The sequence below is a fragment of the Colobus angolensis genome, unplaced genomic scaffold (assembly GCF_000951035.1).
Source record: "Colobus angolensis palliatus isolate OR3802 unplaced genomic scaffold, Cang.pa_1.0 Scaffold74, whole genome shotgun sequence".
NCBI classification, from domain to species: domain Eukaryota; kingdom Metazoa; phylum Chordata; class Mammalia; order Primates; family Cercopithecidae; genus Colobus; species Colobus angolensis.
Window position 1 is genome coordinate 12,566,502 of NW_012121154.1, and position 16,990 is coordinate 12,583,491.

The 16,990-nt window shown below is 39.9% G+C and overlaps 2 protein-coding genes across 5 annotated transcripts in view; one reads left to right on the forward strand and one right to left on the reverse strand.

The window, feature by feature from the left end:
- The window catches only part of KMT2E (lysine (K)-specific methyltransferase 2E), a 100,623-nt gene extending 92,902 nt beyond the window's left edge, over positions 1–7,721 (forward strand). For both annotated transcript variants that reach the window (XM_011927755.1, XM_011927756.1), the window contains 6 exons: positions 100–663; positions 1,662–1,948; positions 3,018–3,106; positions 3,215–3,340; positions 3,512–3,609; positions 4,548–7,721. In XM_011927755.1, the coding sequence (XP_011783145.1) occupies positions 100–663; positions 1,662–1,948; positions 3,018–3,106; positions 3,215–3,340; positions 3,512–3,609; positions 4,548–6,059 (2,676 nt within the window). In that variant the 3' untranslated portion in view covers positions 6,060–7,721. The remainder of the gene's footprint in view (positions 1–99; positions 664–1,661; positions 1,949–3,017; positions 3,107–3,214; positions 3,341–3,511; positions 3,610–4,547) is intronic.
- Positions 7,722–8,403: 682 nt separating this feature from the next.
- Positions 8,404–16,990, reverse strand: part of SRPK2 (SRSF protein kinase 2) — a 198,001-nt gene continuing 189,414 nt past the window's right edge. For all 3 annotated transcript variants that reach the window (XM_011927759.1, XM_011927757.1, XM_011927758.1), the window contains one exon: positions 8,404–10,693. In XM_011927759.1, the coding sequence (XP_011783149.1) occupies positions 10,509–10,693 (185 nt within the window). In that variant the 3' untranslated portion in view covers positions 8,404–10,508. The remainder of the gene's footprint in view (positions 10,694–16,990) is intronic.

A 16,990-nucleotide genomic window follows, 5' to 3' on the forward strand; every position in this document is an offset into this window, starting at 1 on the left:
TCCTATTACATTGTTTTGCTTAAATTACTAGTAAATTTTGAAATAGTCCCAAGATGTGATCATTTGTATAATTTTTTTTTTTTTTTAATTTGTAAACAGGGATATGACAGATCTTCAACCATGTTAACATTGGGGCCTTTTAGAAATTCTAATTTAACTGAACTGGGTCTGCAAGAAATAAAGACTATTGGTTATATGAGCCCTAGGAGTAGGACTGAAGTCAACAGGCAGTGCCCTGGAGAAAAGGAACCGATGTCAGATCTTCAGCTGGGACTCGATGCAGTTGAGCCAACTGCCCTACATAAAACCCTGGAAACGCCTGCACATGACAGGGCTGAGCCCAACAGCCAGCTGGACTCGACTCACTCTGGACGGGGCACAATATATTCTTCCTGGGTAAAGAGCCCTGACAGAACAGGAGTTAACTTCTCAGTGAACTCCAACTTAAGGGACCTGACACCCTCTCATCAGTTGGAGGTTGGAGGAGGCTTCCGAATAAGTGAGTCAAAGTGCCTGATGCAGGATGATACTAGAGGCATGTTTATGGAAACAGCTGTGTTTTGTACTTCCGAAGATGGGCTTGTATCTGGTTTCGGACGGACTGTTAATGACAATTTGATCGACGGGAATTGCACACCCCAGAATCCACCACAAAAGAAAAAGGTTACAAATTTAACAATTTATAGTCCTTTTAATAGTTTTTTTTCATACTACTACTGAGGGGAATTGGTAGTTAGATGTATTATGTAAGGCATTCTTAATTTAGTTATGAAAGTTACATTTTTATATTTTTAAACCTTTTGTAAATGCTGGCTTAATTAGAAAATGTTTACAGAAAAGTAAAAAATTATAGTAATATGGGAAATCCTTGTAAGCAGCATGGTTTCAGAGAAATCTCAAGATGATTTATTTCACCAAATGAGTATTTTTTAAAACTAGGCACTCCCCAACCAAAAACACAGACTTGAATAATATTTGTTATTACCTTTATTGTACATTGAGCAAAACACCTGTGTATAGAGGAAATGCCTCTTTCCTCATCTATAACATCTGTAGTATTTAGGCCATGGATGTGTTTTTATTTTACTAATAGTTATGTATTAAATACTCAGTTCCCTGATTTCCCATTATTTGGTTGGCAGACGTACTGAGATAATTAGAATGCCTTATTTCAAAAGAAAGAAACTATAGCACTTTGTTAGTAGGCTTATTGCTTTGCAAGTCCAAGAATTTTCGTGATGTGTGCTTTTAATTTTTATAACAGAGTCCAGTTGGCAACTTTGTGGGAAGCAATGTAGTATAGTGGAAAGAGCACGGGCTTTCAAGTAAGACCTAGGTTCGAATCCCGGCTCCAACACTCACCAGCTGTGTGACCTTGAGTGAGTGAGTTACTCAATTTCCTCATCTATAAAATGGGGATGATAATATACCTATTTCTTAGGGTTGTTGTGAGGATAAATGAGATAATGTATGTAAATCATCTAAGTACAATGCCTGGAATATAGTAGGCATTTGATAATTGTTAATTATTTGTTCAGAATCAATTAAAATAATTTTCCTAATGTAAATATAGTAATTCTGTAGACAAAAAAAGAATGCATTGATTCTGACATAAAAAACAAGAATAAAAGATTTGCTTTTTCTTATCTTTCTTGCTTAAGGTTTCTCTATTAGAATACCGTAAGAGACAACGTGAAGCTAGGAAAAGTGGCTCTAAGACAGAGAACTTTCCACTCATTAGTGTATCACCCCATGCAAGTGGAAGCTTGAGCAACAATGGTGATGGCTGTGCCAGCAGTAATGAGAATGGGGAGCCGGTGGAACACACTGCTAGCCTACCTTTACCAACACCAGCTATGGTTTATAATGCCACTTCTGAAGAAACTAGCAATAACTGCCCTGTTAAGGATGCTACTGCCAGTGAGAAGAATGAACCAGAAGTTCAATGGTAAGCCCATTTGAAGTAATGCTACTCTGGAAAAAACAAGCTTTTGTTCAGGTGTTCTTCCTATTGTTGTTCTCCCAAGGCTAAGCTGATTGTGCTTTGTGGTCACAATTTTAAAAGATTCTCTCTGCTAATAGGATTTTAAGCCAGCTGTGTATGGCCTGTGTTGTTAAATGTGGATTGTATTTATTCCTTGGTAATTTATTCATTCTTTACACACAAATATCCTCTCCAAAGAATTTTTATCAGAGTCAACAATTCTGCAGACTTCCTTTATAACCCCTACCAGTTACCTTGAAAGAACAACCAGGGTTAGTGCTTCTTCACAAGGAATAGGAGCAGCTGTATATAGGATGGATCATGGCAAATGGCAGGCGGCCACACTCACTTTGCTCCTTGGTCCCCGTTCCACCTGAAAGCATGCAATCCTGATAGCAGTTTGTTAGGGGCATGTTTTGGTGCCTTTGGTAACCAAAAAAAAGTGACATTCTGAATGTTAATACATTATCTTCAACTCCTTGCCTTCTTTTCACCAATAAATTGCTGGAGACAAAGGAATTGAGTCCTTCAGATAAGGATAATAATCTCAGTTCTGGGAGCAATCAGCAAAATAAGAGAAGATAACTTTTTTTTTTTTGAGACAGAGTCTTGCTCTGTCGCCCAGGCTGGAGTGCAGTGGCACGATCTCAGCTCACTGCAAGCTCCACCTCCCGGGTTCAAGCGATTCTCCTGCCTCAGCTTCCCAAGTAGCTGGGACTACAGGCGCCCGCCACCATGCCCAGCTAATTTTTTTTTGTATTTTTAGTAGAGACGGGGTTTCACCATGCTGGCCAGGCTGGTCTGGAACTCCTGACCTCACAATCTGCCCACCTTGGCCTCCCAAAGTGCTGGGATTACAGGCGTGAGCCACCGTGCCCTGCCAAGATTAACTATTTTCAAAAGTTAACACCAAAGTATTTTCCCAGTAGATCAAAAGCCTTGGTCTGACAGTACATGTTGACTATGAATCAACAAAGAATGTAGCTAGCAGTAGTTTCTTTCAATAGAGGATAATGTGATTTTTCTTTTAAAGGACTGCCTCAACTTCAGTGGAACAAGTCAGAGAAAGGAGTTATCAGAGAGCTTTACTTCTCAGCGATCACCGAAAAGATAAAGATAGTGGTAAGTGAGCTTGTTCCTTCACCAGAAAGTGGAGTCAGTTAATCAATCTGCATCCTCGTTCTTTGCAGCTCTAATGTTCTCTTTGGGTCTGCTCTGCTTCATCTCTAGGGGGAGAATCACCATGTGTCTCATGTTCACCGAGTCATGTTCAGTCTTCACCTTCATCTCATTCAAATCACATTCCCCAGTTGCAAGCTAAGGGCCCAGTCCCTTCTTTCAGTGAGCTTATGGAAGGTCAGTAAGCAGATGACCGATAATGTTATTCTTTAACACATTTTAAAATCAGACAAAAGAGAGCCTTTATAAAAAGTTGGTTTGGATAGTAGAATGTACGTTGCTTTGTGGTGTTAAAACAGTGTTTATTGTGTAATTTTACACTTACTATAGGTTTCTTCTGCTTTATAGACCCTGATCCTGAAAATCCAGAACCCACAACTACAAGTGAATGTCCATCCCCAGATACTTCTCAAAATACTTGTAAAAGTCCTTCAAAAATGAGCAAGGTAATTTTCAATGGGTTCCAAAGGACTTTAGGTTGAGTGCAGAAAAGCTGATGGTTATAATATGCAGTGTTTTTCTGCCATATCAGGTATCAGTTTGTGACTTCTGGACACTTTTTCTGTCGGACATACTCAATTGTGTTTACTACTTTCTTTGTTCTCTCTTACTGAACATGTGATGGATAACTCTGACCAGACGTTCAGGTTTTCTAAGCACACTTCAACAGCTTACATTTTCTTCAAATGTTCCACCTCTATTCTAGTGGTGCCTAGGAAATTCATAGCCTTGTAATGAAATTCTTAACCAGCCAGTTATCTAAAAACAAAAGGTCGTTTTATCATTTAAAAGGAATGACATCTTCATCCTGGATCGAGATGTAATAATGTAGTATGGCATGTATATCATTGGAAACTAAAGACAAGGAATCTGAGATTTATCTTTCTTTGATGATAAACAGTCTTATATTGGTTTATTTATATCTGAACAGTGTATAAGGAAAATGAAAAGGTATTAAAAATCAAAATGGTTTGAGGGAGCAAGTTTATTTACCCAAATCAATTTATCCTTAGGTTGGGTATAGAAATTTCAATTATAAAATTGAAACTTGCTATTGGAGTTCTTTCAGAGTAAGTCTCAAAAACAGGTTTCATTGCTTAGGGGTAAAAAGACAGAGTAAAGTTAAAGAAAATTATTTCCTCAACTTGTCTTCAATAAAAGTTAACCCAGAGAATTCACTTTAAGCTCACTCTCAGAACTGTTTGGAACAACTGAAAAATACTGGCTTTTTAACATCCCAAGCCTCCACAACTGACATATCCGGGATGTTATTTCCTGCCCCTCATTAAAATTAATATTTAGGTAGTATTAAATACCAACGAGAATAAACCTCAAGGTACACAAAATGTTCCTTAAATGTATGTAATTTGTTTTTTCTTCATAGCCTGGTTCACCTGGATCTGTAATTCCTGCTCAAGCACACGGGAAAATATTCACAAAACCAGATCCCCAATGGGACTCCACAGTTACTGCATCCGAAGCTGAAAACGGTGTTCACCTAAAAACAGAGCTCCAACAAAAACAGCTGTCGAATAACAGCCAAGCACTTTCAAAGAATCATCCTCCTCAGACACACGTTCGTAATTCATCTGAGCAACTTTCACAAAAGCTGCCTTCTGCACCAACAAAGTTGCACTGTCCTCCATCACCTCACCTAGAAAATCCTCCAAAGTCATCCACGCCTCACACACCTGTACAGCATGGTTATCTTTCACCAAAGCCTCCTTCACAGCAGTTAGGATCTCCCTACAGGCCTCATCATTCACAGTCACCTCAAGTTGGAACACCTCAGCGAGAGCCTCAGAGAAACTTTTATCCAGCAGCACAGAACCTTCAAGCCAATACTCAGCAGGCAACTTCTGGAACATTATTTACACAGACACCCTCAGGACAATCTGCAGCAACATACAGTCAGTTTAACCAACAAAGTCTGAACAGCACGGCACCACCCCCTCCACCTCCTCCACCTCCTTCTTCGTCGTCTTACTATCAAAACCAGCAGCCCTCTGCAACCTTTCAGAATTATAATCAGCTCAAAGGTAGTCTTTCTCAACAAACTGTGTTTACATCAGGACCAAATCAAGCACTTCCTGGCACCACAAGCCAGCAAACAGTTCCAGGACATCATGTGACTCCAGGGCATTTTTTGCCCTCTCAGAACCCTACCATTCACCATCAAACTGCTGCTGCTGTAGTCCCCCCTCCACCTCCACCACCGCCCGCTCCAGGACCGCACCTTGTACAACAGCCAAATTCCCATCAGCAACACTCTGTAGCACATGTAGTAGGGCCTGTTCATGCGGTCACCCCTGGGTCGCATATTCATTCTCAAACTGCTGGACACCACTTACCCCCACCCCCACCCCCTCCCGGTCCTGCCCCTCATCACCATCCACCACCCCATCCTTCCACAGGACTCCAAGGTCTACAAGCACAACACCAGCATGTTGTAAATTCAGCACCCCCACCACCCCCTCCGCCGCCACCTTCCAGTGTTTTGGCTTCTGGGCATCATACCACATCGGCTCAAGCCTTACACCACCCACCTCATCAAGGACCTCCACTTTTTCCTTCGAGTGCTCATCCAGCTGTACCACCGTATCCCTCACAAGCTACACATCATACCACTTTGGGACCGGGACCCCAGCACCAGCCTTCTGGAACAGGGCCACATTGTCCAATACCTGTCACAGGTCCTCATCTCCAGCCCCAAGGACCAAACAGTATTCCAACACCTACTGCTTCAGGGTTCTGTCCTCATCCTGGCTCTGTGGCCCTGCCACATGGGGTTCAAGGACCTCAGCAGGCATCTCCAGTGCCTGGACAGATTCCAATTCACAGAGCACAGGTGCCACCAACATTTCAAAACAATTACCATGGGTCAGGGTGGCATTAAAATGGACTCCAAAAACATTTTTTTAAATGTTCTGTAAGATAAACTGTATATTTCATATGTACCTGTTAAGGTACTTTTTAAAGCTTGTACATGAACCTTTGTATAAAAAACACCAGTGCTATTTCATTGTATTTTTCTCATTTTTGCTTTTTGAAATTCCTTTAAAAAATGTGCTGTTAAGCCAGTATTAGGTATCTTTATTTTGTAAGTGAACATTCCAGCTGTTTTTTCTGGAAGATCTGATGCTGATTTGATGCTGTATGATCTTTAAATTTTATTGTTGCAGTTAAATTCATTTAGTGAATGTTCTATTATTTTATACCTACACATTAAGTACTCAGCTAAGTAATGGCACTATGAGGATTTTCTTTTCTTTTCTCCCCTTTCCTGTCAGCAGCAGTTCTGTGAATGCATCTTAGGTATAAAAATGGCAATACAGATTTTTATATTTTGGTGTGGACATGGCTCATTTTTGTTTTACCAGTTATTTGCAAGCAAAATGTAATTTAATGTATAGATGATTTCTAGTGTCTCCTGACAAACTGTAAATACTGCATTTCTTTTGCGTATATAATTGCTTACAGCTTTTCTCATTTGATATATAGCATTGTACATATGAGAAGTCTTTTGCAAAACTGTGTGATCTTTGTGAAAGTAGTACAGTATATGACCTTTAATTTCTTTTTTATTTTAAATATACTGTCACATTGAAGCACTGGTTGGGCATTTTAATTCATGTTAATAAATCACAATTATGTCAGTTTTACCAAATTGTCCTGTACAACTTCTAAGATCGGGGTCTGTGTGTTTCTACAGAAGTTCTAGTTTTCAAATACAGTTTGTAAGGAGCCTTCAATTTTCTTTAGCAACTACTACCTCAGCAACAGGAGGCAGCAAGGGGTTGTTTGCATTTTTGCAGGAGCCATAGGAAACTACTGAAATGGTCGTGCTGGGTCAATTAAGGATGTGGCATCATACAAAATGAATCCAGACCACTAATGCATTACAGTAGTTCTTGAATACAATGTGCAACAACTGTTTGAAAATATGGGTAGTTTGCCCAAAACAGGAAAACTTGTCTTGGGTGTACAAAACTAAAGAAAAAAGGCATTATTCCTAGATCTCTCAGTGAAATGAAAACGGCCTCTTAAGTGAACGTTTTTATTGCTAAAATATAAAATGCTAGTTATAATCTTGGAAAAAGTAAAATTTCCCAGCCTTTGTCTTCTACCTCTGAGGAGGATTCAGTAAGTACATCCAATAATAATGACACTGTTTATCAACACATTTTTCATCATCCAATTACCTGACATAATTTGGCACAGGATACAAATTCTGTGCATCAGAGAAAGTAAACACTAAAATGACTGAGTGACCTCCTTCAGTCATGTTTTCACACTTTGAATTTCTACTTCCTTTTGAAAATTAGCTGACAGACAATGGTACATTAACGCAGCTCATTTAGGGCTCAATCCTAATCAGCTTGAAATTTTAGAAGAACATAGGCCAAGTGTGCCATCCTCGATTTGTCCAACAAAATTCTATGTATGGTATTTATAGTAAAGAAACATTTGAGAAGAAACAGTTTTACATCATCTATCCTGATAGTTTCAAACAGAATAAAGGTAACTAGTGTGTGAAATATAAATATTCTTCTTAAAAGGTCTGTCCTTCTAAGCAGTTTAAATTCTTCACTGGCTTGAAATGTGCCTACTACAGAAATATGCATACAGAAGCTTTTGTGTGAACTGAAGAATCTTACTTGATTCCTTGATGAAGTATATACTCCCAAATATGGTCTTCTACCAAAATTTCATTCAGCTTATTTAAAAGGGGGAGAAAAAAGGAGAATTTAGGAAATAATCTGAACTATGGATAGAAACAAGTTCCCTACTCCAGTGTAAAGTTTCCCTCCTTTATCCTGGTAACTAGTTATGTGTGGTCCAGGTATGGGAAGAAGCAAGTCAATAAATTAGTTTTCACCTAAAAAGTTTATGACTTTCTGCAGATCTTACATCCACCTTTTCTCTGCCTTTGGGCAGTTCTGTCTGCCAATTTCCAGATAGCCAGCTCCTGTATCTGCTATAAACATGTATGTGATCCACTGCTTGTCATTTTCCATGAAGATTTCACATGGACTACATAAAGGAAAAGACAGGACATTCAACTAAAGTCAGAGAGCTAGTTAGAATGTTTAGCATAACCATTGGTTCTCATTTAGTTTTTGTGCATTCTTTATCAACAAGCTGCCAAGAATCTGATAAAACCGTATTATGCCTAATACAAATGTATATTCCTTCTAGAACAACTGTTCCAGGCTGTTTTATCATAAGGGACACACCTGTAAAAACTTATAATCTAGTTTATTTTCCAACATGAGCAAAAACTGCATTAGACAAATTTCATTCAAGTATACTACCACCCTGATAAAAATCCTTTTACACTTAGGGAAGATATAAATTGTGCTCTATGGTTCTTGTAAGGATGTTTCTTACAGAAATCATGGATAGTATCACCAGTCTACAGCCACTATCTATCATAGAATTTACATGGAAACCTACAGCCTCATTAGAAAAACTTAGCATGCACATTTCATAAAGAAATGAATGAATGATCCATTCTGTCTCACTGTGGTATGAGATGTAATGGTAATTCCTAAGAGGGTTATGTGTCTTGTTTCCTAACAGCAAATGCTATTTTAAGTTTGCAATGATCAAACAAATGCAGTCAGTATGTTTTTGATGAACCATGGATGAAAAGGGATCACTGAAATTCTAGAGAATCAATCTATACTGTAGCTTTTCTCCTAAATCCCTTCTGCCCTTAAAAAATAATAAATGATTTCCTTATAATAAGCCTTAATGTATGTTCTACAACTACATCTGCTGCAACAGGAATGCTGGTATTTAGTTTTAGTGATACTACTCTGATAGCAAATGTTCATTGATTCTATCATTTACAGGGCAATGACCAAGGCAATGTCTGGAAAAAAAAAAACCAAAACACTTTAATTTTTAAGACAACTGCAAGCACCTCAAACAATGGATTATTGTTACAACACTTGTTAGCTTTTCACAATCTAGTTATTGCAAAGGCATATGGATAAATGTTAATGGACAAAGTCAAAAACGAGGCACCTTAATGAATGTAAAATTTAAAATAAAAAGACATTCAATCCACTGACTTCTAAAAGAGGCTAAATACACCTCTATATATTACATTCTAAAATTGTATTGCCTACTATGGTTTGTGTCCTGGAGTCTACAATTAATTTTAAGGAAATGCATAAACAAAACTGTGTGCAACCTGCAAAGGGAAAATCATTTTCTCAACTTCATTTTATGGAAAGACAATGAAAAAGCTAGTAAAATTTGTTGTAGCCACACGTAAAGCTACCTATGGAATGAAAGTGATCACTGTTACCTTTGAGCTGTGAGGAGTATTCTGCCCACTGCACTGCAAATTGTATATACCACACCTTGTGTTCTAGACAAGCATGATCATGCTTTTCAAAAAATATACGTATTTTTTCATTCCACACAATGAACACGTTTCTCTTTTCCAATTTAATCTATGTAGAGCTTAACTTACAGTGCCCAGAGGAGGCAACATGACATGGTACTGAGCCATCACATTTTTAAAGGGTAATTGCTCTTCTTTAAAAGTACTTTTAAAAATATGCAAAAATACAAATGGGACTGCTAAATCATAATGCATATTTTAGAATGAGAAGCATATCTTTTCTTCCTTTAAAGTGCCATATAGAGAATGACATCTTACAACCCAGAGCCACTTTGTTTAAAATCCAATGTGAAAAGACTGTTATGGAATGAAAAGTTTGCACAACTCCTTGGAGCAGTTACAGTCTGCTACATGCAACATAGGCTACAAAGCACTCAAGACTTGGTAGCTTTTCTGAAATTTGAGTCCCCCTCCCATATTTAATGGAAAGTAACATTTACAGGGTGCATTTACATACACTATAATACAGGAATGATGTCCCTTTGCCAGAAGATAAAATTGTACATTTCCTTGCTATTTCTTGGTTCCAACTTGATAATTTCTTAAGATTGTAAATTATATAGTACTCAGCTAAAATATTTCTTCATAAATAGTTACAAAACCTGCCAAAACACAAAGGGAAAGTATTTTTCATTCAAAAAAAGGACATTTGAATGTCACACAACACAAGAAACGATGCTTAGAGACATGTTATTGTTTCCAGAAGAAAATGGTCAGTAAACTACTTAGCTGAAGACAAAAGACTACCCTTCCCCAGGATCACAGTGCACAAAAAGCAAAATGTCAAACAACAGTACCTCAAAGCAAAATAAAGGTCTGAGGATGAAGCCAGCTCACTTGTAATCCTGTTAAAGAATGAGAGTCACCGTTTAGGTCCAATGTACTGGGAACATTTGCTAGCTCAGAATGCAATATTGGTAGAATTTGCTAAGAATTCAACCAAGGATGCCGAAGGCATTCGCCAGCTGAGGCTCGTTTTTCTGGAACCATTTCTAACATCGGGATCAGGAAATCTGTAAACTGTGCAGCATCTTCATGGGGCCAGCCATACTTTTCCACAAGTACATCAAAGAGGCTCCAGGGCTTCAGCTTGGTGATGTGTCGCAGTTCTCCTACAGGGGAAAAAACAGGCCAATGTCAAGAAAGCTCCAAATCTGCATTCCCCATTGTTGGTCTAGTTAGGCTCTTTTCAATGAAGCGGACAACCACCTGCTCAACACTTACACGGCAACAACAAAGGACACCAGCTTTTCCCCGCTAGGCAGTAATCATTACATGCACATATGACCAAGGCATATTTCAAGTAAGCCTGGTGGATGTAAATAGAGGTTAAGAGTTCATTCACATTAGTTCTAAGTTTCTTTAAGGAAGTGGAGTGGGCTCACTTTGCCTAGAGTGTTTTCTTTTCCAAAGGCTGAAGCAAGCCACTCTCATTTCAACCTGGGATCTTTCATAAAATTTGCAAACTTGAGGCCAACCCAAATCAAACACCATTCATGTCTACGCATTTGTTGTAAAATCTAAGATCCTAGGACATTAATTTGTAAATCTTGAAGTTACGTTTCACAAACTGTGCTAGCTGCAGTATGAAAAGTGTGGGTTACAGGCAGCTTTGGTTGACATAACAGAATGACGAACAAGCTAGTAAATGGCCTACAAGCTGTAATGGTCATTTCATAAGAGAAAAAAAGGTAATTTTTAAGTCAAAATTGCAAAAAAGGGCTGGGGTCGGTGGCTCACACCTGCAATCCTAGCTGCTTGGGAGGCTAAGGCAGGAGGATCCCTTGAGCCCATGAGTTTCAGACCAGCCTGGGTAACACAGACCAGACCCTGTCTCCACTTAAAAAAAAGGAAAAAGAAAAAAAGTAGCTGGGGACGGTGGTACATGCCAGCTACTCAGGAGGCTGAGGCAGGAGCACTGGTGGAGTCCAGGAGGCCAAGGCTGCAGTGAGTCAAGGTCATGCCACTGCACTCCAGCCTGGAAGAGGGCAAGTGAAACCCTGTCTCCCCATAACCCTGTTCAAAAAGTCAATAAACTGTCAAAAGCTCCAGATAATTTCACTGTAAATAACTCATTTTCTCTGCCTGTTTGAAGTTTTCACAAGACCCCCCACCCCTGCCCATAGACCTCCTTACGTGCCCCTCAGTGCACCCTGAGCAGCTTCTGCAGAGGAAAACACTCCCCTGTGCCTACACCCCAGAGCAGCCAGGTCTCGGCGGGGGGAGGGAGAGGCATTCAGGCACCTGCACGGCACACTTCATACAAGGGCTGACTTTCAATTGCTATAATTTAACAAAGTAAGTTTTTTTCATGAGATGCATCAATAGATAATCAGTGCTCTGCTCACAAAGGTGTTCTCAGGAGGCTTGTTCTGTTTCACCCATTCAAGTCAATTTAGAAAAGCCCTCCCCTTTAAAAACATAATGAGGCCAGGCGCGGTGGCTCAAGCCTGTAATCCCAGCACTTTGGGAGGCTGAGACGGGTGGATCACGAGGTAAGGAGATCGAGACCATCCTGGCTAACACCGTGAAACCCCGTCTCTACTAAAAAATACAAAAAACTAGCTGAGCGAGGTGGCGGGCGCCTGTAGTACCAGCTACTCGGGAGGCTGAGGCAGGAGAATGGCGTAAACCCGGGAGGCGGAGCTTGCAGTGAGCTGAGATCCGGACACTGCACTCCAGCCTGGGCGATAGAGCGAGACTCCGTCTCAAAAAAAAACAACATAATGAAAAGAAAAGAACATTACAGAAAATTGTAAGAACAAAAGGGGAAGGAGCCTACAATCCTACCCACAACGGCTCTTCTTTTGCGTCTATTGTGAAACGTGATCTTACACACTAGTATGTCTACAGAGCTGCAATCATGCTCTGCACAGGGTTCTGCATAAAGAATCTCTAAGACTGCTTGCTAAAGGGGCTGGGATGTAAAATAAGCTTCTGTTTCCAATATGAGGACTGGAGATAGAGTTAAGCATCACATCCAGACTAGACATCAGGTCTGTGTTGATGAAGAAATGAACCTGCAATATTAGAGGCAGGAAGGGATCTCTTGTTGAAGGAAACATAAGTCTCCATAAAAACAAAGTCAGAGCAGAGACCGCAAGTTTATCCCTCTAAGCCCAAAATTCCGGCTCTAGGAATCCAGCCCAAGGAGATAAACCCTGGTTGCACCGCCCCAAATTCATGCCTAATATATGCTGGCACAAAATTATATGTACTTGCAAAATTCCAAAGAGCCAATAATAGTAAAATGGTGGTTAAAAGAAAACCAAGGTAGATTCACTTAATAGTATTTAGTATTACTTAACAACATGGGAGAAGATCATGGTACAACATTAGGCAGTAAAGGAACAGTCAAACTATGTCCTACAGACAATCACAAGATTATTAAAACGCTCATTGGCCGGGCGCGGTGGCTCAAGCCTGTAATCCCAGCACTTTGGGAGGCCGAGACAGGCGGATCACAAGATCAGGAGATCGAGACCATCCTGGCTAACACGGTGAAACCCTGTCTCTACTAAAAAAAATACAAAAAACTAGCTGGGCGTGGTGGCGGGCACCTGTAGTCCCAGATACTCGGGAGGCTGAGGCAGGAGAATGGCGTGAACCCGGAAGGCGGAGCTTGCAGTGAGCTGAGATCTGGCCACTGCACTCCAGCCTGGGCGACAGAGCGAGACTCCATCTCAAAAAAAAAACAAAAAAAAAAAAACCGCTCATTAAGATGGAAATCAAGTGAATCAAAACACCAGCTTTTGTTAGTAGGTAATTTCAATTTCCACATTTTCTGTAATATGACTATATTGATTTAGACTGTTGATCTCACCACAGCAACAGTGAAGCAAACTAAGAAAGCGCGCACATGACTAAACCAAGTTCTCTGGGAAGGAGAGCGAACTTTTATGACATTAATCTATTCTATCTCAGAATAAATACTCTCCAGGTTTGCAAATAAAGGCAAATACAGAGAAGCACTGTCTGCTGAGAATAGTAAAGGAACCTATTTCTGAGAGGCCAGGTGTTAAACTAAGATCCATCAACAAGGCATCTTTTAAGTACAATCTTCCATGAAAAGATAAGGTTTACCACTATAAATGCTTAACAGCTGCACAGTAACAGTGAGCAAAACAATATAACACTGAACGGCCATGAGAAACTATTCATCCATAACTAGGCATACTGTAAACTGGTAAAAATATTTGCAAGGGGCAGCATAAAATATATAACTACTTTTGACAAGGTAAAGACTGTATGTGCAAAGAAGCAGTCTATAAACAACAGTATATGCAGGACAGTCCTAAACACCGATGGTCCTGAGCACACAGCAGCACTGCAATATAACAAAACACTGAACCGCCTCTAAAAAAAAAAAGTGTGAACTTTTTGTGTGGAAAAACTTTATAATGCAAAGGAAAATCAATGCATCTAGATGCTATAATGATGATGTGTACAAACCCTAAAGCTCAATATAAGAAGTAACCTTGCCCTGGAAGTCCCTGATAAGGTTACTCAAACACAAAGCCCTAGCCCCCAACTCTGTACCTGTTGCTAGCCGACACAAGAGTGGCCTCACTGGGTGAGTGGTGGCCTTGAGTCCATGAGCCAGCTCCAGCCCTGCAGACGATGCCCAAGAAATGGAGACACCTCCATCACTTAGAATGATAATTAAGAATAAGAGGGGAAAGCACATTTTAAAAACACATTTTCACCATTTGCTTTTATTATAAAAGTAGCACCCTAACAAGTTAAAGAAATGTTATCCATGTACCCTAGAACTTAAAGTATAATTAAAAAAAAAAAAATAAGTAAAATAAAATAAAATAAAATAAAAAAAAAAAGAAATGTTATCGGCCAGGCGTGGTGGCTCATGACTGTAATGCCAGCACTTTGGGAGGCCAAGGCAGAAAGATCACCTGAGGTCAGGAGTTCGAGACCAACCTGGCCAACAAGGTGAAACCCGATCTCTAATAAATACAAAAATTAGCCAGGCGTGGTGGTGCACGCCTGTAATCCCAGCTACTGGGGAGACTGAGGCACAAGAATTGTTTGAACCCAGGAGGCGGAGGTTGCAATGAGCTGAGATCGCACCAGAGAACTTCAGCCTAGGCAACAGAGTGAGACCGTCTCAAAAAAAAAAAAGAAAAGAAAATATATGAAGATGTGTTTCACTGAAACAATTTTGCAAATAACAAGACAACTGTGACAATTTTAATTTTTTTAAAGTTCCATTTCTAGCCTGTCCTCCTTAAAGAATGTGGAATATCACTTCACCCTTCCTGTGACTATCAGCTGTCAATCTCAGTATCAACTCACACACACACACACAGGCAAACATGAGCCTGGCGGCCAATTGTGCTGTTCCCCAGGAGCCCCTCCGGCTTCTGAACGTGCTCTGACAAACAGCCTGACAGAGCCGAGGAAAGCCAGCAGGAAGCAGGCTCTGAGGAAGGCTCCTTCTGCAGAGCAAAGGCTTTGTGACAGCAGCTGTACTGGCCAGTTCTGGACCATCTAAGGAAACAGGGAAGTTCTATTATTCTTCTCTTGAATCTTAAAGTGCTTTGTGAAGGAAAATATATTATTTTATCCATGAAATTGTCATATTCCAGAATTAAATGAAGCAGCCCACGAGGTTCCACACTACATGTAGGAAGACTCTAAAGGCAAATCCTAGACTATATGTACATGAACAGTGGTAATTACAAAGCAAACCATGATACAAAACTGATGAGCATCAATTAGGTGCACGTAGAAAGTAAACCTACCAAGAAATATCAATACAAAGCAAGAGACAATCAAGAGATTTGAATGAATTCTTATACAAGTAGACAACCACATGTGCGTAAATACTGGAGTTTAAAATGTGTATAAACCCTACTTCACATCCCATACAAAATCAACTCAAAACAGATCATATGCCTCAGAGCTAAAACTAAGCAGTTCCTAGAAAAGTAAATCTTCATGACCTTGAAGTAGGCAATCAGATGTGATATCATAAGCATAAATTGTAAAATGTATATAAATTGGCCTTCATCAAAATTTAAACATTTATACTTAAACTTTCACACATGTATTCAAGAGAAATGGAAACTTTTAATGCACACAAACTTGTACATTAATGATCATATAGTGGCATCATTCATAATAGCCAAAAAGTGGGGGAAACCAAATGCCCATCACCTGATGGGGGGATAAACAAGAGGAGTGGCAGTGACAACGCCCAGCCCGTGAGGTTGTCAAATGCCCACGAAAGACCTTTCGTTGCTCTTTACAGCATCAAAAGAATCTGTTGCTTTTTAGGTATTCAGGAGATAATTTTAAAACATTGTGACAAGTTCAACTCAGACACTAAATATTAAAAATACAGAATAAGGTTATCTCTTTTTAAAACTCAGCTCCTGGGTTTTAGCCCTCAGTTCTCACCTTTTTCTTGATGTTGTCCCTGACTCGGGGAAATGTGGATTTTATGCTGCTGCATAGAAGCGTCTTGCTTTTGAAATGTTCAATTGTATTTAAGGTCTGTAGTCTGACACACACACGCAGGCACACACACATGCACACATAATCACTCTCTTTTATCCCAACACACTTGATGCTCTCATCTAGAGACCAGTTTTTTGTTTGTTTGTTTGTTTAAGTAAACTGTCTCCTTTGATGATCCCATTATCAACGCAGCAATTTTTACTAAAATGCACCTGCTGAATGGTCAGAGAAATCCCTGGTGACCAGCCCAGTGAGGTCTGCTCCCGGCTGCACTACTTTTTCTACCATGATCTGAGGGCTGAAATGCTTCTGGGGACCACCCACCTCTTGAAGACAGGACAGGGAAAAAAATTCATGGACATGCTGATTTCTATTGGCCCACCTCTCAACACACTAGTTTCTTAATGCTTTTTGGTGGCTCATGTCCAGCAAATTATCCTTAAGAGGGTGAGAGCTGTAATTACATTCCCTGACCAAAAATATAGCTCATTTTTTAACTTTCTGGCCAAAGAATGATTCAAACTAGTAACGATCATGGCTTCTTGAATTATACACAAGAGGAGACAGATGAGCTGCATTTGATGCTCAACTTTAACACACAGACCCCACGCTTCTCTGGCCACGTGGCAGGGATGAAAATCTGCCACTGACCTGGAGGAGACAGAGCGGGAAAACCTCCTGGGAAGGCACTCTCCATCAGTAACTGCTTTCAAAGGTGAGAGGCATATCAATAGCTGTTTTAAATTTTGTTCTTTATCAGTTCTAGCACAAAGTATTTTAGGTATTTTAGGAAAAAAGTTTCAATGGCTACTTTTAAGATTCCATTATTTCCAAAATGTACATTCACCTATTACTTAGGGGAACATGCCAAAACACATCTTTCATGCAGCAAGCCATTCCCCTCATCCTGAGAGACACGATGAAATCTATTT